Source organism: Leptinotarsa decemlineata, unplaced genomic scaffold (genome assembly GCF_025532065.1).
Source record: "Leptinotarsa decemlineata unplaced genomic scaffold, Ldec_3_MD MMD2_P_RNA_scaffold_2, whole genome shotgun sequence".
NCBI classification, from domain to species: domain Eukaryota; kingdom Metazoa; phylum Arthropoda; class Insecta; order Coleoptera; family Chrysomelidae; genus Leptinotarsa; species Leptinotarsa decemlineata.
Window position 1 is genome coordinate 985,283 of NW_027412529.1, and position 25,812 is coordinate 1,011,094.

General features: G+C 36.0%; 2 protein-coding genes across 4 annotated transcripts in view; one reads left to right on the forward strand and one right to left on the reverse strand.

Annotated features, from left to right (window-relative positions):
• LOC111504606 (zinc transporter ZIP1) overlaps positions 1-21,292 on the forward strand; it is a 57,114-nt gene extending 35,822 nt beyond the window's left edge. For both annotated transcript variants that reach the window (XM_074180955.1, XM_074180961.1), the window contains exon 4: positions 20,864-21,292. In XM_074180955.1, coding sequence (XP_074037056.1) covers positions 20,864-20,967 — 104 coding nt within the window. In that variant the 3' untranslated portion in view covers positions 20,968-21,292. The remainder of the gene's footprint in view (positions 1-20,863) is intronic.
• Positions 21,293-22,038: 746 nt separating this feature from the next.
• On the reverse strand, positions 22,039-25,797 carry LOC111504122 (uncharacterized). Of its 2 annotated transcripts, none has more exons than XM_023158613.2 (3): positions 25,658-25,797; positions 23,244-23,363; positions 22,039-22,290 (listed from the first exon to the last, which is right to left on the reverse strand). In XM_023158613.2, the coding sequence occupies exons 1-3, from the start codon at positions 25,795-25,797 to the stop codon at positions 22,062-22,064; spliced, it is 489 nt and encodes a 162-aa protein (XP_023014381.2). In that variant the 3' UTR covers positions 22,039-22,061. The 2 variants fall into 2 exon arrangements, with proteins under 2 accessions (XP_023014381.2, XP_023014384.2); XM_023158616.2 differs by lacking the exon at positions 25,658-25,797 and adding an exon at positions 23,968-24,153.
• Between the last annotated feature and the right edge of the window lie 15 nt (positions 25,798-25,812).

Below are 25,812 nucleotides of genomic sequence, written 5' to 3' on the forward strand. Positions count from 1 at the left end.
ATGAAACGAACCTACATACAAAATTTCAGCCTTCGAAAATATACCCGTATGGATAAACACTGATAAAAAGGTAAGTTCATTTTATGAACGCACCTTTTTCCCTGCAGCTGGCGCCCCAGTCGGAATATCCAATAATCCTTTCTTATTGCACATCTACAATATGAAACGAACCTACATACAAAATTTCAGCCTTCGAAAATATACTCGTATGGAGAAACACTGATATCAGGTAAGTTCATTTTATGAACGCACCTTTTCCCCCGCGGCTGGCGCCCCAGTCGGAATATTCAACAATCCTTTCTTATTGCACATCTACAGCATAAAGCGAACCTACATACAAAATTGCAGCCTTCAAAAATATACTCGTATGGAGAAACACTGATAAAAAGGTAAGTTCATTTTATGAACGCACCTTTTCCCCCGCGGCTGGCGCCCCAGTCGGAATATTCAACAATCCTTTCTTATTGGATATCTGCAACATAAAGCGAACCTACATACAAAATTTCAGCCTTCGAAAATATACCCGTAAGGAGAAACAGTGATAAAAAGGTAAGTTCATTTTATGAACGCACCTTTTCCCCCGCGGCTGGCGCCCCAGTCGGAATATTCAACAATCCTTTCTTATTGCACATCTACAGCATAAAGCGAACCTACATACAAAATTGCAGCCTTCAAAAATTTACTCGTATGGAGAAACACTGATAAAAAGGTAAGTTCATTTTATGAACGCACCTTTTCCCCCGCGGCTGGCGCCCCAGTCGGAATATTCAACAATCCTTTCTTATTGGATATCTGCAACATAAAGCGAACCTACATACAAAATTTCAGCCTTCGAAAATATACCCGTAAGGAGAAACAGTGATAAAAAGGTAAGTTCATTTTATGAACGCACCTTTTCTCCCGCGACTGGCGCCCCAGTCGGAATATTCAACAATCCTTTGTTATAACACATCTACAACATGAAACGATCCTACATACAAAATTTCAGGCTTCGAAAATATACCCGTATGGAGGAACAGTGATAAACAGGTAAGTTCATTTTATGAACGCCCCCGTTCCCCCGCGTCTGGCGCCCCAGTCGGAATATTTAAAAATTCTTTCTCTCAGTCTCCGAAAATATAGAAGTACGAAAAAGCAGTGATGAAAAGGTAACTTTATTTTAAGTAAAGGTAAACATGGTAAACAGCTAAAACTGAAATATGTTTGAGACGAGTATAGCAGTAATGCAAAGTAAAAAATTGCTATTCAAATGTGTGTATCTCGCAAAATTTGAATATTCACCTTATAGATTTGTATCATACACTCAAAAATAATAAAAAAAAAAATATTTTTGTATCAATGTGAAACACTCTGTATATGAAGAGTAATCACGTTGAAGTAACAAATATTAACTTTTCGTCATTGTGAAATACTAACAAACAATATTATTTCAAAATACGTGATCCCGCACTTCCCTTGTTATTTATTTGAAAAAATCGCTCATTGACAATCGAAACTGTATCAAAACAATTACCAATCGGTATTCATTGTTTGTTGATAGCGAGAATAAGAGATCCCGTCGTCCTTGGAAAATTCTCGCGATCCGTGTACATAAAAGTATCTATAAAAGACCGTAAGGTCAAATAACCATATTGGAACGTTCGATAAAAATGTGAAACTGAAATACTTTCTATTCCTCATGAAAAAATTGTGGTTGGACTTTTGTGAAGCGAACCGTGGCAAGGTCACTGTCACATTTATAAATTCTCTAGGTGGCTTTCGTGACGACAGAACGGGATTTCATTTCAATCTGGAGGAGGAAATGATAAGATACTATTTCATGCTTGATTTTTTACACGCTTTATATTACCTTCACCTGTATGTATGTATGTTTGTTTGTTTGTAACTCTCAAGCTTGGGATTTGTATTGACAGAATTATCGGCATTATTGCTTGATCTATTCGCGGGCAGATGGCGCTGTACGCAACCTCATTGATATTTCTTGATCTTTTCGCGGGCAGATGGCGCTGTACGTAACTTCAATTATTGCTTGATCTGTTTGCGGGCAGATGGCGCTGTACGTAACTATCAATTATTGCTTGAGCTATTCGCGGGCAGATGCCGCTATACATAACATCCTTAATAGGTTGTTCAAAAGAAAATCAAAATAAAAAACATATTTTGAGAATTATAAGTGTTAGCGAAATTTTGTACTACAGATGAAATATTTAAATATTTACAATTACCCGTGATTCAGTACAGAAAAAAGTTTTGAACGAAATGGAACATACATTTTAAAATCTGATTCGATTATTTGAAAGCGAACCAGAATATGGATTTCAACAATGACATTGTACAGGTAAATTGTACGAAAAATTAGAATTATAACAAATAACTAAATGTAGACAAGAACAACAGCAAATTTTCTATTTGGACAAAACTTGGTATGACACTTACGTCACAGTTACGAAAGGGTGGACTGATGGTTCGAGAATGTGTACGCCTAACATGCCTGCAAACAAGGGATCGCGACTAATCATTGTTCATTGAGGAGGAAGTAAAGAATGGGTTCCGAATTCTTTGAAATTATGTGGAAAAAACTTGAGGGCTGCAGTGTTGACTATCATAAGAACACGGAAGCTAATATTTTCGAGGAATGGTTTCAAAACACGTTGATTCCGTGTAATAGTTCTTGACAACACTTTCTATCATTCGCGATAGCTCATCAAAGTACCAAATAAAAATTCGATGAAATACAAAGTTTTTTAATGGATATCAATTTGTATTTTGAAGATTACTATACCAAAAACCAATTACTTGAAGTTTTACAGACAAAAACATTTGAAAAAGTGTATGCCCTTGAGAGTATTGCTGAAAAGTATGGACACCCCATACTGAAACTTTACATCGGGTTGATTTGGGGAAATCATCAGGCGTAAAAACAATTTTCCAATATTTGATAAGGAGGTAATAGAGCTAATTAAAGAAGAAGTATCTAATATTACCGTGTAAATAATAAATATTATTGTGTAAATAAATTCATTATTGATTTAAATGACGACAGTGATGGTGAAACAGATAATATAAAAGAGGAATTATCAGAAGCTTTCGAAGAAATTTAGTGAAGGATTTTTGAAGCGATCGATTGTTTATACAGTGTGACCCATTTTTAATGGAAACACCCCCCTAAAATTTGAAGTTGTAAACCGATTTTAATAATTTTTTTTTGAAATGTTAAGTACTGAAAGGTCTACCTTGTGACATAATTTGAAATGTTTATTAAAGTTTCAGGGCATACTAAGATATTTTTTCTTAGTCGAAAATCGGGATTTTTTATTAGCGATTTTTTTATTAAAAAAATCACTACGCCACTGGATTCAGAGTGCCTCTAAACAGGTGTGACCAAAATTTCATGAAAAAATATTCATTATTAACAAAGTTATGACAACTCAAAAATTAGAAAACTCGCACAACTAACAGTTACAAAAAACACCCTATATCAACAGATATAGCCATGAGAATATTTTTTTATGATTTCAACAATAAAGTGCCGCCAGATGAAAAAAAAAAACAAATAGCGTGAATATTTTTAATGAAAATGACGGAATTACATTCAAGTTTTCACGCAAATTAACTAAAACTAACACCTAATATTTCAATTTAAATCTTAGTTGCCATGGAAATGATATTACCGTTTGACACTTGTGAAAGATTTAAGTGTACTATTGTCAACAATATTCACCTTACAGTTCTTCGAATTATTTTGTGTCATGGCTACAAGATTAAGCATAAGAGAGAAAATTGAAATTGTACGCCTTTCGGGAGATGACGTTAGAAGTGCTAGAGAGGTTTGTAGAGTATTTAATGAGAGACATCCAGATCGTCCTCGTATTAACTGCGGTACGGTTAATAAAATAAATAAAATATTCAATGAAACTGGTGCAGTATCAAAAATGATGTTAAAAAGTAATCCTGTACAAAGACGAAACAGGAATGACAGGAATGATCAAATCATTTTAGATTATTTCGGAAATAATTCTAATGCCAGTATAAGGAATGCCACTTTGGATTTGAATATTCCACGAGAAACTATTCGGAGATGTCTCAAGGCGAAGAATATCAAACCTTTCAAGCCAAAATTTTTACACACACTTCAAGAAGGCGACGAAGCAAGACGCCTGGAATATTGTTTATGGGCCCAAGGGGAATATTTAAACAATTGAAATTTACTAAAAAATATTTTATATACCGACGAAGCCACTTTCACTACAAATGGAGTAGTGTTATCACAGAATTGTCGTTATTGGGCAGCGGATAATCCTAACTGGGTAATAAACTGTAAAAGCCAGTATTCCAAAAAAAAACAACGTCTGGTGTGGGATATTGAACGAACGAATTATTGGTCCTTTCTTTTTTGAGGAAAACATTAATGCGCAGAGGTTTCTAGAATTTTTAAACACAGAGTTTTGGGATGTTATTCACGAGCTGCCAATCAATGAACGATCAAATTTAATTGTCCAGTTAGATGGGTGTTCAATTCATTATGCCATAGCTGTGAGGCAATGGCTCAACGAACATTTTCCAAACCGATGGATAGGCCGTGGTAGTCCATTTATAGAGTGGCCACCCAGATCTCCAGACCTCACAGTTTTGGACTTTTTTCTCTGGGGACTTCTCACACAAAAGGTTTACAAAAACCGCTCAAAAGATAGAAATGAACTTTGTGCAAGAATTCGACAGGTATGTGCAGATATTAGCCCTCAAGAACTAGGGAACGTAATCAGAAACATTCGTAAGCGCTACGACACATGTATCGAAATACGTGGTGGATTAGTAGAGGCTACTAGAATATGAGTTAGAATAAATTGTTGCACTGAATCGAAACATTTCAATAATTAGTTATTAGTTACGTTTATTAAAATTTTTTGCTTCATTGTTAGTTGAATTGTGTGAATGTAATTCCGTTATTTCCATTAAAAATATTTACGCTATTGGTTTTTTTTTCATCTGGCGGCACTTTATTGTTGAAATCATAAAAAAAAATGATTATTGTGACTGTTAGCTGAGTGAGTTTTCGAATTTTTGAGTTGTCATAACTTTGTTAATAATGAATATTTTTTCATGAAATTTTGGTCACACCTGTTTAGAGGCACTCTGAATCCAGTGGCGTAGTGATTTTTTCAATAAAAAAATCGCTAATGAAAAATCCCGATTTTCGACTAAGAAAAAATATCGTAGTATGCCCTGAAACTTCAATAAACATTTCAAATTTTGTCCCAAGGTAGACCTTTTAGTACTTGACATTCAAAAAAAAATTATTAAAATCGAATTACAACTTCAAATTTTAGGGGGGTGTTTCCATTAAAAATGGGTCACACTGTATATGTGAATATGAGTAGTATTCAGAAGTATTTTCAATTATCACCCTTTAATTGAATCCCTACTTTACCACTCACCTATATAAAATAAATATTTATTAAATTTGTTATTCTATATTACATTATATTATATTATATTATATTATATTATATTATATTATATTATATTATATTATATTATATTATATTATATTATATTATATCATATCATATCATATTATATTATATTACATAGTTAGGGGGTACCTAGTCTTCTATAATCATAAATAATTATTGAATAACGAAATTAGTTAGCTCCCTAACTATATAGGGGAGCTACTGGAAGACAGGTGGTATTATATCGTTTACTTGAACTATACCGTGAAATCCTTTGATACTACAGCACTAAAAGCGTTGGATGAGAATTCCATCCTAAGAATGATTGAAAATCTCCGAAAATTCGGGCGGATCACGTGATAAGATGGCCTATTGGTTGTATTCTACTGTGCTCCGGGGTTGGAGTTATAATAATAATTACATTCCGGAAAGGTGCATATGACATGCCCAATTTCAGGTGAAAAACACCTTACCCCTTGCTTCTCATATGAATCTACGACTTTGTAGGTACGTGTTGTTTTTCCATCGAGAGTCTGCCACAGATGCCCACAAAGTCGTAGGTACAGGGTCAACTTCGAAGTAGAGGCTAAGTATAAACTAGATCTAATTTTTTTTAACGGTGTTAATGATACGAAAAAAGTAATTAACTGGACTATTTGGGAAAACTTTTCTTGAGAATGTCTGTTGCGGACATTTGAACAATATTATACTCCACACATAATGGCATCAATAGGTCTTTCAAATGATGATATTTGACACACACTCTGTTTTATTTAAATTTAAAGAAAGGCAGCGCTTAGTGAAAGACCGTATGCAAGACAGGAAATACCGTCGCGAACGAAAATGTATTTTTATTAGTACATCAAAACTCAATTATTATTCGATTTCGATTCTAGGAAACACCTTTCTCATTAAAGAAAACAGGTAGTGCATAGATCCGGGAAGCGTGAATCACCTTGAAACGAAGTAGCGAAGAAAACTTTTACCAACAATCCTAGGAAGATTTCATTCTTGGTATTTTTTCGTGATGAGTTCATTCGACGAGGATGATGACACCGTTTTGAGTCATTGTTGTTGATGTCACTGTAAGTTCTTTTTCTGTTGCTAGATTGGTCTACAAAAACACGGGTATAGTGTTTTGACTCATCGATTTCTGTACTTGAAAAATGACTATAAAGACGGATTTCCACCAAAAGAACTCGCTTGGGACTAGTTTCGTTTTCAAAAACAGAAACAAAAAATTTATTTTAGTTTCTAAAACAGACTCGAAACTCGAATTCCACCAAACAGCCAAAAGTCTGAGCTGGGTGTTTTATTGTTCACTGTTTTCTATCGTTTGTTCTAAATTGCAGCATTCTTCACCTGTCCACTGCTTTTCAAACGGTTTTATTTAGCTTGTCCTGTTTGTTTATTTGTTTGGATTAAATGTAGTAATTGAAGTTTGACCCCCTTCCTGTTGACAGATTGATCTGAAATTTGTTATCTATATCTAGCTATCTTCTTGTAATGTCTATGTATATATATAATAATAATATCGTTTATACATCGTTTATACATAATACATTCATACATAAAAGGAAAGGGGTTAGCCAAAGGCTCCCAAAAATTATACAGTGAGTGTAAGAAAATAATTATAAAAATGCTTATTTACAGTCATAACAATGATAGAGAAGAGAACAAAATAATAGATCATATAGTTGCTGATAACTCTTAATATTCTTAACATTATTTTGGTCAATGTAACAATTTCTTTGCACTACCATACATTTTTTTAAATTAGCACTGAGCAGTAAGCATCTGTGATTTTATTTATTTATTTATTTATTTGACACTTTGGTACATTGAGTACATGTGCTAAGTCATAATTAAAAAACAAAAATAAAACTACAGAAGTTAAACAATACAAAAACAATAAATATGGTTCACGTCCACAAACTTTCACAACATAGAAGTATTATATAAAAAATCGGAGAAGCTCTAGCAAATACTCTCAAAATGTCATGAAATAGTGTCGTGCAAGAATTCCTCAAGACTGTAGTAACACTTCTGTAAGAGAAGTTTCTTCACCTCAATTTTAAAAAGTTTATCTGACTCGATTTTCCTAATAGATGCCGGCAAGTTATTATAACAGTTTGTTGCATTAAATAGTGGGGAGCATCTAAAGTGAGCCGTTTTGTGTGAGGGGGTTCTTAACAGTTTCCCATGATGGGTGTCTCTACCATGTATATCCGCATTTGTGACAAATTCAGTTATATTGTTACGGGCAAAAGTGACACACTTCAAGATAAATAAAGAAGGTGCCGTCAATAGGCCCTCTCTTAAGAAAATTGGTCTACAACTATCTTGAAAATCTATATTAAAAATTAGTCTCAGCAATCTTTTCTGAGCAACAAAAACTCGTGGAAATTCCCTTGCACATCCCCAAGAAATTATATTAAAGCTGATGTCAGAATAAGCCATAGAAAAATAGACATTCATGAATCCAAAATTATCTAGAGTGTTTTTCAATTGTTTGATTGAGTAATATGCGGAATTGAGTTTGTTGCAGACCTTTTGAATATGACCGCTCCAGGTCAAATTTTCGTCTAAAGACGTTCCTAAAAACAAGACTTCGCTGGAAGATCGAATACCATTTATTGTGGAAGAGTCACTGCTGAAATTTTTCCTAATAAATGATTTCATTGAAACAGATTTAGATTTATTCAGAATAAGTTTGTTGCGTTAACACCAAGCACTGAATTTATCTATTATTTTATTTATTTTGTCTGACAACTCAACTTCGTTTTTGTCGGCCACAGTAATTGCAGTGTCATCCGCAAACATGGTTATGTGACACTCAGAAAAGAATTAATTCAGACAGGTCATTTATGAAATTGAGGAACAACAATGGTCCCAGGACAGAACCTTGAGGCACTCCTAGTTTTACATCTTTGGGACTTGATAAAATTCCATTGCAGCTAACTATTAGACTACGGTTTTCCATATATGATTTCACCCAGTTCAATAGATTATTTGGGAAACCTAGGCCTGCAAGTTTAATTATAAGAAATTCGGAAGAAATGGTATCAAATGCTTTTGACAAATCGAAAAAAAGTGTTACAAGTAGTTTATTCGAGTAACCTGTGTATAAATGAAATTTAATAAATGGTATGAAGCTGATTCAATTGATTTGTTCTTCCTGAAGCCATATTGGTTATTACTGAAAAGATTATTTTGATCCATGTAATTCAGAATTCTGTTACTAACAACTTTCTCAAACAGTTTAGAGAGGGAACAAAGTAAAGATATCTGTCTGTAGTTGTCTACCTCAGTTTTGTCGCCTTTTTTATATAGAGGAAATATGAGAGCCGTTTTAAATACATTTGGAAAACAACCTACAAAAAATGACTGATTCATCAAAAACAATAGTGGCTCAATTATAAGGTCTTTCTTAAATTGATGAATATTATGATTTAAAAGGGGTAAAATTTCATTCAGATAAGAAGGGGCTATATAAGAAAAACATCCTTGAATTTTGAAAGTACGGTGCCTAGGTATGTTGAATGAGTTAATTCTCAAATTGACCATATGTATGTCAGAATGCCTGCCTAATAAACTATATAAATAACTAGGTGTTTTAATTTGAAGCAACTTGAACACAACATTTTTTATCGAATATTAGACTTTGTACCTCACATTCGGCTTCTTCATTTTTAAGGAAAATGGTGGGACATGTTCACCATATGGTGTACAGCATATGAATCGCCTTTTGTATACGTTGTAACTTCTGCTTGTTATATTGCGGCAAAAAATTGTAATACACCGAACAACAATACTCGATATGGCGGTAAATAAGAGTTTTAACTAACCTGAGTTTCATTTCTTCTGATAACTGATACTTGAATTTGTATAGCGATTTGAGTTTGAAGGATGATAATTTGAAAATGTTTGTCACATGTTCATGGATAGACATAGAGCTATCTATGGTTACGCCAAGATTTTCAGCACTGTCTACCCAGTGAATGTCTGCGTTATCGAGAGTGAGCCTAAAGTTACACTGAGTTTCTACTATTTGTCTTTGAGACCCTATGCATAAGGCCAAAGTTTTATTTGGATCGATTTTCAGTCCATGATTCTCCGAGTATAGGAATGTTTTGTGCAAATCTGTGTTTATATTGGCCACACAACTTTCTATATCGGTGTTATGAGAAGACAAATATAACTATATATAATCTGCGTATAGATGTACTTGACAATGTGATAAGAAAGTGGGGTAATCAAAAATAAACACTGAAAACATCAAGGGTCCTAAAATACTTCCCTGCGGTACACCTGAGATTGTTTCTTTTAGGGATAAACATGAGTTATCATCCAGCTCAACCCTCTGTTATCGGCCTGTGAGATAGCTGGTCATCCATTTAAGAGAAATGTGATCGAATCCTATTACCTTGAGCTTGCTGATGAGTAAATCGAAATTAACTAAATCGAAAGCTTTACTTTGATGAAGCAGTACTAAAATGGTGACTTATGATTGATCTCTGAATATTGTATATTATATAAACTATAATTCTATAAACTACTTAAGAACTTAAAACACTTTTGCCCATGCACAAGGAAAATCTTCTTTTTTGGCGCTTTGTATTATTTACCACCATTTACTATTAGCAATAGTTGTATTCAAACTATACTTGTATATTTGGTGAATAAATTGTATTTTATTAAATTGTAAATTGTATTGGTACACACATTGAGTTTTGATGACAATACAGTTTAATGAATTCTGTATCATTGTAAATCCAAGATGGCCGTGGCCATCTTGGATGGTGAAGAGGACAGACACTAAGTGGGAAACATCTGTATACCGAAAACCCACTTATACGGGACAGTATCTGAACCACGAATCCAACCACCATCAATCGACTAAAAGAGGAATGAATCATCAAGACTCTATTAGATTGTGCTTTCGGGCTCTGTAATACGAAGGAAGGTCTCGGGAAGGAACTAGACATCATCAAAAATGATCTTCAACGGAATGGCTACTCCAAAGTGATGGTGAAACAGACTTTGGCTAAAAAAACAGCAGGAGTCTCTCAAGGAAGAGAAGTACAACATCCAAGTACAATATGAGAGCCTGCTTCAGATCTGGAAACACTATCCGTAGCAGCCTCACAAAAACCAGACCACCAAACGCGGACTACGATTCCAAGAATTGAATTTACCGGATACCCTGTGAGTGCGGAAAATCCTATATTGGTGAAACTAAGAGGCCATTGAATGTTCGCATTGCCGAGTACAAGAAACACACCAGCAAATCAGGAATAGCAGAACATGTTTGGACCCATCAACATAACATCGAGTGGTCCCAAGCTGAGATCATACACAGGGAGAAACACTGGTTTAGGAGGAAATTCAAAGAAGCCGCATACATGTTGTCCAACAATGTATTCAGCCAAGCTAGCGTAGAGGTACGCAACATATGGAAACCCATAATCAAGCGAAACATGGCCAACTCCCGCAAAACGGTCATCTCCCACTAAACCGGTGAAGCGGGAAAAGGAAATAGGAGATAAGTGAAAGTACTCGAATGATCTATAAATAGTTATCTCTCGAAGGAATTAGTCCAGTTATCACCCGAAGACGATTGTAGATACTAACAATCGAAACGTCGTGAACTAACGTGGCTTGAAATTTCTTAACTTTTTATTTTTATTTTTTGTTCAATTGTTCTATTTTTACTTTGTATTTCATTTCACTATTATTTTATTTCAAGTTTTTTTACTCAATATAATTGTTATTTTCAGCTATTCATTTTTAATTCTAGTTTTTATTAGTTCTTTCAGGGATTTTAAGTCATTCTATATAATATCAGACTATGGAAGTCCGAACTGATGAAATTCAATGATGTGGATATTGTACTAAACGCTAAAAAATAATTTGGAAGATCCTAGGTAGCACTTATCACATCACTCACCTCAGCAATCTACGGTATTACATTGTATTCTACAGGGTTCTGCATCAGTGGCGCGGTGTTCCATATCTCAATTTAGGAAACAGATAGGAATCTAAATTTCTATAATATTATTGTACGAGCCTGACAAAATAAAAATATTGGCGGTCACACAGGGTGTTCAATTTTTTTCTGGGCGGATCCCAACTGTGTTTTTTTGAATGGCAACCTATATTTTTTATCGCTTTTTCGGTTTCTACATAGAAAATAAAAGACACTTTATGTAGATCTTCACTTCGAAAATTCTGTAATTATTGTAATTATTCAAGAACGTACATTTTACGGTGTAATTCATATCCAGCAACAGGTAATTTTAGGCATGGGGCGATATTTTAAGGAAAGGCTTGGACAAATGAAGAAATTGCACGATGTTCTATTCAGAGAATAAATGTGTTATAAACATTACAAATATCTCGATCACAGTCGTCACATATGGATTTCACAGTAAAAAAATCATTGAAATTATGGCCATACAATAGAGAGTTGTCATTAAAAAAAAATAATAAGAAAAACTATAGGACACGCTATCATGTACGAAATTGAAACGAAATATCTTCGTACATTCTTCAGCCGTCAAATGGATTTCGCTTTGAAAAAAGTCGAGTTTATGGCGTAGAAATAGGAAGAACGACCATTTTTCGAAAAAAAAATGCTTTTTTAAGAAAACTGTTGAACCTAGCCATAGGAAATACTCCATGAAATTTGTAGAGGTTTCGTTGGTGCTCCTTATGGATCAATAATATACAGGGTGTTCCATTCAAAATAAGGAAGATTCTGCAAATTTTTATTTACAATATGTGGCAAGCGGTTTTTCATACCCTGTATATCACAGGTAGATTTCAGATATATCGTTTGAGAGAGTTACCAATGTTGAATATTTGACCAAAAAAAAATTCAATTGGACTTGGCACAACTTTATAATTTCAAATATTCTGAGTGACGAATATTGGAAAAAAACCTGTCATGCTAGATATCTCGAAAACCGTCAATATTTTCGAATTAAAGATATACATAAAGTGTGTTTTACTTTCTATGTAGAAACCGAAAAAACGATAAAAAATATAGTTTGCCATTTGAAAAAACATAGTTGGGATCCGCTCACAAAAAATTGAACACCCTGTGTGACCGCCAATATTTTTATTTTGTCGAGCTCGAGTAATATGGTAGTATTATAGAAATTTAGATTCCTATCTGTTTCCTAAATAGAGATATGGAACACCGTGCCACTGTTGTAGGACCCTGTATTTCAATGTCGATAACTTTGTTTTTGTGTGTTATAAACAATGTTTTCATTACATGCTGAGTCTAATGTTTGAATATTGAGTCTGAAGTGTCATAATTTCACATTGTATTTGAAATGGTCTATGAATTTCTCCACTCTACTCATAAAAAATTAAGGTTATTCCCCATATTTGTTATTATTTTGATATTGTATTTCAAGTTCTCACGACGCGTCTTTTATCTTTCACCATGACCTCAAAGATTAATGAATATACCTATCAATATGCCCCGATATCATCGAGACATATCAAAAAGCCTCTTGAGATAAATAAGGTTCAAAAATGTGAAACGAAAACTCGGTCAAATAAAAGTAATTGACGGTTACAGAGGATAGTAAACAAAAATCACCTCGTGCTACCACTCAAAATTTCAGGAGATAAGTCACGAATTTCCCTAGGAAAGTGTGTTAGGCCTACTTCTGCTCATTATATTTTTCTTCCATCTTTTGTAGTCACACCATTATAACAATCTTGCACCCTGTTCTAGTTTGTGCCTTTGTGAATATATGTCATATTCTTCTGGACTTGATTTTAGTTGTCAATAATAATGATAATAACAATAAAAAAGCGCCTGACGTTCGCTTTCCTCAGGTCGAGTGGGCTGAAGTCGGAAACTGGGGGGTTCATCATGGCATGCCAGGATGGTGTCTTCAATACCTTAGTCTACCGCAGTCGCGTGATGGGTATAGAGTTTCCTGACACAAGGTGCAGGGCCTGCCGAGAGGCGTCCGAGACCCTAATGCTGTCAGTATGTCAGCTTATGCGGTTTCGGCCTATATCCATCGACATAACGCGACCTTAAGAGTACTTTATTACCATCTACGGCACTCTTGCGGTATTGACAAGACCGGTGACTTACGTTCCAAGGGATATTGCATCCGTTGTGGGGAACGAGAAGTGCCGAATTTATTGGATCTATTCATTCCCCACAATGTAATAAGCCTGATGTAGTCCTTCTCGACCACCAGAGCAAGACGATATTTGTCGTGGAGTTTTCAGCTCCTGGCGAGACGAATATCATCAGAAAAGAGGAGGAAAAACGGATAAAATATCAAGATTTTCTCTTCGAACTCCGCAGAGTCTATCCAGATCACTCTGTCAAAATGGTTATTCTGATTATTGGAGTCCTTGGTGGAATTATGCCCTTCCTACTCTGGAATCTTAAAATCATACGGGGTTGCCGCACTAAGGCAGAAATCTTAGCCGGACAAATGCAGAAGGCTGTCTTTCTCTGCCCACTGCGCTTGCTAAGGGCACATGATTCTGGAATCCAATGATCACTTTTACCACGGTGTGTGGAGTGGTCATTGGTTGATAATGCTGGCGCGCCCTTTCGAATCTATGGGGATATTAAAAAATAATAATAAATAATAAGAGAGGCCTTGAAGGTTCTAATAACTTTGCTGCTCCAGGCCCAGATGGGCTGAACACTTATCGATGGAAAAACTTGTCAGGGCCGTTCTTTTCTGAAAAAAAAACAGATTTGTCGATTCCTAAGAATTACAGGCCGATAACATGCTTGAATTCGTGTTATGAGTTGTTTATGAGCATCTTATACACACGAATACTCACCGCAGTTGACCGAGCGTTCGAACGGATATATAAGCAGAGAGGGTTTAAGAGAGGAGTCGCTGCTCATCGATAGATGTGTAACGCAGTACTCGATACAGTAAAAACGCAACCTCTCTATGGCCTGGATGTTACATTTTCATGTAACCATAACATCTGGTCAGGCTAGAGTCCAAACAGGGTGTATTTCAAGGCAGTTTTCTTAGTCTCCTTCTTTTTTGCATCACACCGTTGCCATTATCCGTTGCGCCCAGAAATACTCGAGGGTATAACTTGGCAACCTCGGAAACCGGAGGCACAAGGTCACCCATCTGTTTTATGTGGATGATCTTAAACTTCATGCCTCTGGAAAGAAGGATCTCCATCAGTCCTTGAGGGTGGTCGAAGAGTACACGCATTCTATTGGTATGAAATTCGGAATAGACAAATGTGCAATGGTCCATCTTAAAAGAGGACGATGCGGAGACTACGGAGAGGATGTGCAGCTCGTAGATGGAAGCATACTTCACCATCTGGATGCCGGAGAGACGTATACTTACCTCGGGGTGGAACAACGCCACTCACAAGAGGTAACAGCAGCTGTCGGGATAGAACAAAGTTGCTGCAAAGAATATGCTTGCCGTTCCAATCTTACTCTAGTCGTTTGGATTAGGGTAGTAGACTCGGGAGGAGCTGTATCAACTCGACGTAAATACCCGAAAAATGATGCACCTCTATAGGAGTTTGCAACCCAAATCGTCTGTTTCACGGTTGTACTTCCCCCGACAACAGGGAGGCTGCGGACTTTTGAGTTTGGAGTGTCTACATGACAGGATGGTACTGTAAAGTCACCAGGAGTTCGGATCTGCCTGGGGCATTTCTCTTTAGGGCAGCTCCTTGAGCAGCTGATGAACTCGGGTTAGTTTTTTTCGATTTTAGAAACCGCAGAGATCACTTCACTTCACTCCTGCGGCAACTAGTTTGTATGTGAAAGTAACCTCTATACATGAGTTTATTTTGAAATTATTTGCTTTCATCCTTCGTTTGGAGGATTTCCTCCCAAAAAAATTATATCTTCTACAATATACCCCTTTCAATTTACTATGAAATTTCTTTTCCATAAACAGTTAGTCAAGCAAAACCTCAAAACTTTGTTTTTCATGTAGAACGATATCTTCAGTTCAATTATTTTATAAGTACCAAAAAAGAGTAAAAAAAAATTCCAGACATACAAGTTTCTAAACTTTTGGATCCCGATTTCCTGGAGGTATGAGGGGCCCCTTTTTAGTACCCGGCCAAGGTCCCTCAGAGTAGCCAGCTAAGGTTTGTGACTTTTACCGTGAAGTTTATATCAAAAGATTATTCAGATGTTTCATGATCCGTGAAAGTATATATACTAGAAGTGTTTTGATAAAGATTCTTGACGTTTCTGCAGGGTATATCGTCTTATTTTCAATAATAGAGTGTACACAGTGAATATTTCTGAGAAAAGAATCGCAAACACGCAGGTACCATCTGCAAGCTGGACACCAACATGCTCAAGGCTGCTTCGTTGCTGGGATATCTGCGTATGTGCGATACCTTTTCTTATCAAGATAGCCACCCCACCACTTCTTACAGCATCAGGGCGGTCCTGTGATAAAATCTCGTAATTTCAGTTTGTGTTCCTGTCGCAGCTTGGTTTCGGATAGAAACATTATGTCGACGTCATGTGAATGAATGAAGTTCACAACAGGGGTATTTGTTGTAAATTTCATTCACATTCAACATGCATGCCTTTATAGGCATTTAGAATTTATATTTGCTTATATTGCCCGCGAACGTCGCGAAGGCGTTTCACTTTTCCAGTGGGCTAGTAGCTCCTGCCATGAGGTTGCAGAGATCATTCGTTGCACGAATGATCTCTGCAACGAATGATCTCTGCAAGGTTCACCATCTCGCTTAGCCTCTGGATGTTCTGTTGATCCCCTATCGTGGGTCTAAACGCCCGCTCTCTTTGCACCGGTGGTGTGTGAGGAAGAGGTAGAGACCCAGAGGCTTGCTGCATCCCGACTCTCTTCGTCCATGGGTTCACTTTAGGAGGTGGCGCAGGAACCAGTTTGGGGACTGGTGCTTGAACCTGCTTTTGAGATGGTGGTTGCCTATCTCTTTGTCTGGCTTCGACCTCCTCCGCCTTCTCCCGGTAGACTGAACAGTCTCTGGAATTGGTGAGGTGGTCTCCATCGCAGTTGGCACACTTTGCCGGCTCCGTCCTGGGCTTCTCGCGCTCATATGTTTGGTGCCCTTCAACACACTTTAGACACCTCGGGGCCCTGAAGCAGTTATTCATAGCATGTCCTCAAAGCTGGCACCTATGACATTGTACAAGCCTCCTGCTGTTATTTCGTAACTCCCATATGACCTAAGTGTAAAGGACACATGGGACGTTACGTTTCAGAAAATTGAGGGTGACGTCCTTGTCAGTTACAACCATATATAGGAGACGTATATCCGTCCTCAGCCTGTATTCGGTCGAAACGTTGATTTTGCATTCGTTTCGTAGGTCATCCTCAATTTCCTCTAACGATGGAGCGTAGTCCAACCCCCTGAGGACAAACGCATGAGTTTTGTCCTCCGGTAGTGTGTAGGTGTGGAATTCCGCCTGTGCGCCTCGAATCGTGTTAACGATTGAGTAATGATCTTTGCGCGTACGGGCGTATACAAGCGTGGATCTCCCGGTGTATTTTACCGAAATCTCGTCCTCCAGTTGTTTCTTCAAGTTCTGCATTATATTTTTGTTCATAGGTATCAAACCTTGAACAACAATAGGAGGAATAGTCCTCGTTTTCGATTTAGTCGGCCCCCTAGTTCTGGTCTCAGAAGACGCCGGGGGACCCGTCTCTACACCCGTGTCGCTCAAGGACTCATACCTGTTTTGAATTTTGATGTTGTCTTGTTGGATTGTAGTAGACGTTTTCCTTGCGACCCTCCTGGGGATCAAAAATTCATCTTTGTTTGTGGTGGTGTTAGGGGTAGGAATACGAAGGGAGGGAAAGTTTTCCTTCTTCTCGGGCGATTTCATTAAGGCAGCTAGCTCCTCCAGCTTCGAGATTTCCTTCTTGGCTTCTGGTAGGTACCGTTCCCTGTAATAGTTTCTCACTGCCTCCATTTGGCTTTCCCTCATCAATGTTAGTGGAAAATCTTTGAGTACAGGATCATATTCTATTTTCGTATTGCAATAGGTGTTTACCATGCTGTTAATTTTATCGAGAGTGTTCCTTTTAATTGCATTGATTTTCTCCTGAATCTCGTTGTACTTTTTGTAAGGATTTTCTTCTGCATTCATCATTGTTCTAGTGATAGGTGGGGTAGGTGGTGAGTTGGAAGGTCTCCTTGTCCTTCCTCTTTTCCTCTTTCTTGGAGTTTCATTTTCTCCTTCATCGCTTGAAGGTATATTAATTGTTTTTTATGTGGGTGTTCCTCAGAGATCCATGTCATCTTCCAAACTTTTTCTATTGTATTTGTTCGGTCTCAAAATCTTGCTATCGAAATTATTATGTTTTTCAAGTGAATTGTGAATATTAAATTTTTAGTATTTAGCCTAGATTTTCCAGCTCCAAAATTTCCACATGAAAGCAGATTGTTTTATGGCATTATTTTTATTTTAGATGTTTTAAATTTAATCTTGTTTGAGTTGTTTCATTTTCATTATTATCAAGGGTTTCCCAATCAGGGTTTTCCAGTTGGTCTTCTAATGTACGGGTATCTTGGGAATTACCTACTATGTAATGTACGGGTCTTTTCTAATCCACTTATACCCATAAAATTCAATATTCCCGAGTATTTTTTCTCAAGCAACCCGTATATTAAAGTCTTATTTCACGTAAATATTGTAAGCTACAGATAGCTAGATTTTCAATTCCCTAATTGTTTTGTGTATCCCTTATCTTGGGAATTACCTACTATGTAATGTACGGGTCTTTTCTAATCCACTTATACAAATAAAATTCAATATTCCCGAGTATTTTTTCTCAAGCAACCCGTATATTTAAGTGTGTTTCACGTAAATATTGTAAGCTACAGATATCTAGATTTTCAACTCCTTAATTGTTCTTTGTGTACCTTATCTTGGGAATTACCCGCTATTATGACCTTTCCTACCTACGTTAATCGAAACCTCTGTCTATCCCTGCAATGACGAATCTGACCCCCTTCTCTACCGATGTGAAACATTGCATTTTGTAACATCATTCATTACGTTTCAAACCTTGTGAGAGTATAGCTAGAATAAATCTAGCCAGTTATTTTTCACAAGAGTTAATGTAATTTTCATTTTTTCATTCATATACTCTCGATAAAATAATCGTGGGTCAAAACCTTATTTCTTGAAAAAAAAAATCACCTAACCTAACGTGTCTACGTTATAGTGGAATAAGTATATGGTGAATGTCAGCTCGAAAACAAGTATTTCGCTGCCTAATACCAAGACGGACATTGAATTATATCGGACAAATTTGTGCAAGTGAGAAAAACCGCGGTGTTTATTATTATCCATCGACTATTTTTCTATGAGAAACATGTATAATATTCATTTCATTGAAACAAAAGCCATCCTTCTACTCCACCAATGCGCGCCCGTATCAGCGTTAACTCTGCTCAATCAAGCTATCGGAATGCCGTCAGAACATTCACTTTTTGCCCCCGATATTACGAGACTCATTTGTTTTAATGAAACAATTGAAAAAGTACATATTTGATTTATGTAGGTATCCTTGGCAGCACGGCGATCGGTCTGCCAATTGGGAACGTTCACCTTGGGATCGTTTTCAACCTCGTAGCTGCCGATTTTGTATTTTCGAGGCACGTATTTTTCGAAAATGGGTTAACATTATAAATTATAAAGACTTTGGTGATCAAGCAGGTATGAAATTGTTCCCTTGAGTGGAGCTGGAAACATATTTTTCAAAAATCTAGGAGGTTTAGACACGGTTGTCCTGTGGGACATTTCATGAGTTCGTTTATACAGAGCGGACGTATATCAAAGTCAGGCAAGATTTACATGAAAAAGCAACGTTTCCAGTGTTTTTTAATGAAAAACGTTGAATTACATCATAAAAGTAATAGTAGCGTCGAATTCACGTTCACTTTCGATAGTAATTATAACTGAAAGTTAATTTATAGAAAATATGCTTTCCTGATGAGACCGTCATACACGTGATTACCATTCACGTCACTTGAGATCAATGCACCCGGTAAATGAGTTTTAATGACAAGAATGATCTAACAGGTCTAATCCCCTAAGATTAGAATAATAATAGGTATATCATCAACTATTTGTGTAATCTCTAGCAGCAGATTTTAAAATTTTTATATTTATTATTTTCCAATTCTGAACATCATACATTTTTCCTGGCATTTATGGATATACACTTTGCTAAAATAAAAAAAAATCGAACCAAATCAAATGTTAAATGTTGAATTTGAACAGAAATGTCAATGTATTTGTTTATGCGTTTTTTCAACACATTCCTATTATAAATAACATTCAGAAAACATCATAAATCTCAAACTGCGCTCTCATTACCGTTAAGGTGGCGCTGCAAAACTCAAGGAAACAAAAATTGTACAAAATGTAATTTTACAAAATAATACAGTAAAGGTAAAGCAAGAATACTTATAAATTTGGGCATCCGAAATAAGTAGAAAAACTAATGGAAATGAAACAACGTGGCTATTATTCCAAAGCGCAATAACAGACAAAATGTTTAATAATCAAGGTCCATTCGACAACGGCTTACTAGCCAGGATTTTGTTTTGTTTGATAGCGAGTCCAGTTAATACTTGGTCAAAATATAATTGACCTCAATATGAATCTGATACAATACACAGAAAAATTATGACAATAAAAAAAGCGAACCTTTCATTTAAATATCTATTCATTTACCTCTTGACGAAAGAAAAGTTTTGGTCAGTGTCTGATTGAATTGAAAACTCTGCAACAAGTGATGTATTTTTTCTGGTAACAGGTCAATGAATAATAAGTATTATGTAATTAACTAACACGAAAACAAGACTATAAATTGTTTATATAATGACCGATAGCGGGTTCAAACATGGCATAATCTATACTCGTTTTCAGAGTTTTATCTCTAATTGATTTCTAATAGATCTTTTAATTTATTCGAATCATTCGAGCCGAAATTTTGAAGTGACAGTGTAGTAGACTGCAAAAACTTGGTAAAAGGATAAAAAATTGAAAACTGAACATTTTTTGAGGCATTTATGAAAATCTGTTCAAAAAATGGCAAATTTGGCAGATTCGTAATAGCACACTAAACTAAATGTCAAATTTCAATCTAAACATCCCAAATAGTGCTTTAGCTTCAGTTGTCACTGTATTAGTCGGATGTTAATTTCGTTATGGTGCTCCTAATATTTTCAGTTTCAGTTCTGCGTCAGTTGTCAAACTGAAAAATCGCGTTCCGTGTTTTCGGTCTCAGTTAAATTCGAAATGCACACGGTCATACTGCCACTCATCTGCCAGAGTCTACCTAGGTCTTAAATTATCGAAACAAATAATCCTAAGTAATTTACATTTATATATTTTTTTTTTCTAGTTGGCCATGAACATAATCACGGAGGGGACCACGGAGGAGCAGACGAAGATCACCTCAACTCTGAAGAACACCCTAACAATCACCAAGATATGCATTTTATATAGGAAAAATTGGAAACTTGCTGTTTTGCTTGCCGATGGCCTAAAACGATGAGATTTGAAGTCGCCTGATTTTATCCGTTATTTATGAGATTATAGATATGAATCAGTAGTGCTCTGATTACCAAATTTTTCTTTATTGGAGATTGGTAGAATTTAAGCATGAATAAAAAAAACCGTTTTTTTGTATGTATAGTACACAGTTGTCAATCATATCATTTTAGGTAATAGAAATTTATCGCGGGAGGAAATGTGATATACATAGACATACCTTTATTTTCTTCTATGATATTTGGATATTTTTTAAATAAAATGTACAAAATTCGAAAAAGTTTCAATATTTATACTCTGACTGACTTTGAAACCAGAATCGAAGATTACTCTTTGCCAGAAATGTTTACAAAAATACCCATTTGCTTATGGTTTCTATACCTATATTTATGGGGAAAGATGTTACCTCTTTACCACAAAAAATTGAGAAATAGATTATCTTTACCATGAAAGATTGATGAGCAAAGCATGCTAAGGTTTTTGAGACTGAAGAAAAACAATCAAAAACTAGTGAGTCAAAATTGACCTCGACGTGGGCGGCTTCTAGACTTAATAAGCTGAACGTCAAACTAAAGGGAAACATCAATTATTGGAATGAAGAGTTCTATATACTCAAAACATTCATTTTGGTTGTGAATATTCATAATGACTATTTTTTATAGACCGGCTTTGAAACTGCTCGGACATTATTTACCTTCATCAATAATTGGACATACCAAAGATAATACCACTTTCATGTTGAGATGATATCAACGAAGAACTTAGTAGTGAAAGAACAAACACGTTATTCCCTGCCGAACTCTCATCTCAATCATTATCACATAATTCAATCTTGAAATAATTTCTCTTCGTATTCTTCCGCTACCTTTACTGTAATATTTTTCAAAATAGCATTTTATATCATTTGTTTTCCTTGAGTTTGCAGCACCATCTTGCGGCAATGACAGCTTCGTTCATTACATTCTACGCATCTTGTACGATATTTTTAAAGTTCTATACAAGTCACCTTTGAAAGAAAACACGAAAAAAATCCAAAAAGTATAATGTTGTCAGTAAACTGAATACATTCCTTCAAAGGCAACATCTCTGGTCACGTACAAATCGGGAATGTTAGTTCTGGTGTCTATATGGTAAAGAAACGCTAACAGATGGACCATCATAAGTCGGCCGCTCAAAAATCCCATGAAGGTTCGCATAAAAGGTCTGTCGGGAAAAACTGTACATAAGTATTTGAAACACACCATACTTGCATGGTTGAACATCAGCGACCCCAGCATGCTGAAAGTGATTTGAATTTTGAGGTTAACATGATTCAGAAGTGTCTACATCTAATACCATTATCGGGTTAAAAGTAGTTATCAAATCAAAATAATATCCCATCGTCATTCCCACGGTTATTCTTCCTATTCATACTTATATCTGAATTTGTTGATAACTTCCCTCCCGATTTCATTGAAATATCAATTGACCTTATCAAGGGATGCGACCCCATGGTTGCCAACTGCGGTAAAATAATAACATTTGACAATTTGACATTTGCTAATAAATAAATAACCTATCTTTCTGAGTTCCTTCTGCATATTCATTTTTGTTAAATCGCACTAGTATTTCTAAAGGGACACAACTCAAAAATCAATATGAAAAAAATCGATAAATATTTCTTTATCGATCATATAAACTGTATCAAGTTGATACAGTATCATCTGAACTATATCAAGTTTATACAGTTTGGATGTTAATACAACTTGATACAGTTAATACAACTTGATACAGAAATATTTACCAATTTTTTCATAGTCTCAACTCAAATATACCGATTTTTGAGTTGTGGCATTTTAGAAATACTAGTGCGAAATGAGAAACTGATTTTCATAATATGGCCGAAAAGAGATGTCCAGTCGTCCTATATGAAGTTGGGGCTCCATAATGAAGAATCAGCTATGAAGAAATGTAAGATAGTCTGTCCCAATTATGTCCCAAAAATGAAAATGCAGAAGGAACTCAGAAAGATAGGTTATTTATTCATTAGCAAATGTCATTATTTTACCGCAGTTGGCAACCATGGGATCGCATCACTCAATAAGGTCAATTTTCATTCAATCAAAGTTGATTACAAACGTAGGAATTAACCATTTTGTCAAAGGGGTGCAATATAAATATAATAAAAAGTAGGAAATCCGAATCAAAGTATAACGAGAGATGGGCGTAAAAAAGTGTTCATAATACAATACCCAAATGCAATCCTGTTTAACGGGAAGATTACTCTCATGGAAGGTCTCGAGAAGATCATAATAGCAACGCCGTAGAGCATGGTTGCCCAAAGATAGGGAAAGGGATCAATGCCAAGTATTCTAGAAAATAAATGTGAATGTATAATTATGACTATGTTATTGAAATAAAATTCATGAAATAACGGTAACAATTGTGAATTCAAGGTAAAATGCCTTTTTTACAATTGTAGCTGTAAGTTATACTCACTTGAACACTATTATACCTTGTAATACTACTCTGTGACTAATGTATTTTTGTAAGTTGTCAGCTCTGTATATTTATCATAAATGTCAGTTGCCATATATCATATGTATTTGATATTTGTATTGTCCATTTTTTAGTTTTATTTGCTGTTGTATTCATTTTCAATTTAGTTTCAATAAAATTTTGTTGAAGTGACGTCATGTGAACAATTGACACGACAACTGACACTAATAACACAAATTATATTCCACGTATCTGGTGGCCCTTCATGGATGTTGAGAGGTCAAGTTCTGTGACCTGTATCCTGTCTTAGAGGTGTTCAATGTCACTTTCAGCAGTAAATTCAAAGGACTTGAACTAGTCGAATTATACAATTGAAAAAAAATTACGATATCGTCTCAATGTGCAAATGAAGGCCTTTAAACTTCAGTATGTTTAATGAAATAAGACAGTTCTTGAAAAAAAAGAGATCTAACTTACTTCGGCATCCTATTCACAGGGGCACTAAGCGCACATCCATGTTTACATTTGGAAACAATTCATTTTTCATCTATCAACATGTACAAAGTTTGGAGAGAGATTTTGACAAAATGGCTTAATGCGCCTCAATAGAAGCAGAAGCCATTATCATAAAGGGAGAGATTTTGACAAAACAAAATCGAATCGGTTTAAACACCAATGTTTCTATGCATCTTTACTATAACTAAAAACCATAAACGTATTGATAGTTGGCACTGTATCAAGAAACAACATTCAACAGATTTCCTCAAAGTAATATTTGAAGATGTACAAATTACAATCACAGTAGTAGAGCTGTACTGAAGGAGTAGAATTGTAGCATCAACTTTTATCTTCACTTTCGAATATGAACTTACTAACTATTGACCTTCTGTAAAGGTTTTATGCACTAAAACCACAGAACATGCATGTATTGGATGGCAAATTTGTTTTTGTCCTGTGACAAAAGTGCATAATGCATAAATCCACTTGTGGTTATTACATATTTATTTTAAATTTTACGTCAAATATCAGTGTCGCCAATCATGTCACACCTGTAACTGACTGAACATGTATAACCATGTTTACGTGAATATTGTTAGTGGAATATTGTCGATCAAAGGTGACATACTTTGCGATTTCTGAGCGGCTCTTTCCACCGCGGTTTTTTATTTTTACGCCAACTCCTGCATGTAAATGGAACATGACAGAGTTTCCGATTTTTAACAGCGACTATTTCTTACTTACAGTCGACCGAGCGTCGGATTCCAAGCGACATTCGGAGGGCAAGGGCGACCAAGTAGAGGGAGAAACCAGGTAGACGAAAGGGACCCCAGAGTGTTAGCTATTTCCGAGCGGTTTTTCAGTCGCGATTCGAGCACGGAAGTGGAAACTTCAATTCATGGCATGGAAAATCACCCTTGTTTGTGTGACAAAAGCGACCGCGGTTTTGCCAACAAACTGGAAAGAGATAAAGCATAGTGGGTGATAGGGGCACCTTTCTTCCTGTTTCCTCTTTCGGTGCACGTTGTACCTCCTTGGGCGGCGTCTTCCAGCAAGAGAGCCTCCTGCTTCCAAAGAGCAAAGGAATACCACTATTCGATGGTGAAACATGTCAGCAGCAGCAGACTTCATAGTGGTTGCTTTGAAGGCGCTAACGACACTAGATGATGACAAGGAGATACTCCACCTCCAGCCAGAAATCCGGACTGCTAGGAAATCGCGGACACTGTCAGGTACTCACTGTAGCGATTTTTGCTCGGCAATTTCCGCTCGGAAACCGCGCTGGAAAAAACCGCTCGGAAATCGCAGTGTGTCACCGGCCTTAGTCTAAGACAACTGAACAAGAACCTTTCAAAATCTTAGCAAAAACGAGCCAACGGCGATTGAAATTTTTTTGTGATAGTTTCAATATTGCCAACAGAGATCGACAAACTCCAATAATATTTAAATTATTTACTGTTATGAAAGGAAGCCACTTGTACATCTAATGAATTCGATAAATATTGGGATAGCTGTGATAAATACTGTTTTTTAGAAAAATAAACCAATATTTTCATAACCTTCAACACAGTTCAAGTTGCAACATATTTCTGACGAGTAAAGTAAAAATTATGTGAATCAGACAAAAAAAAAACACCAAAACTAGTGTTCAACGACAGTACTTACTTACTGTGTGAGAACGCCTGGGTTGACTGCATGAATAGACATCAAAAAATAAGCAGCTCGACCCTGGAATGTCGCAGCTAAATAAAACATTTCCAAGAAGTGCTCCCATTGTTCCTCTTCAGTTAAATTCGCTTCTGTGGCCATTGCCACAAGTTCACA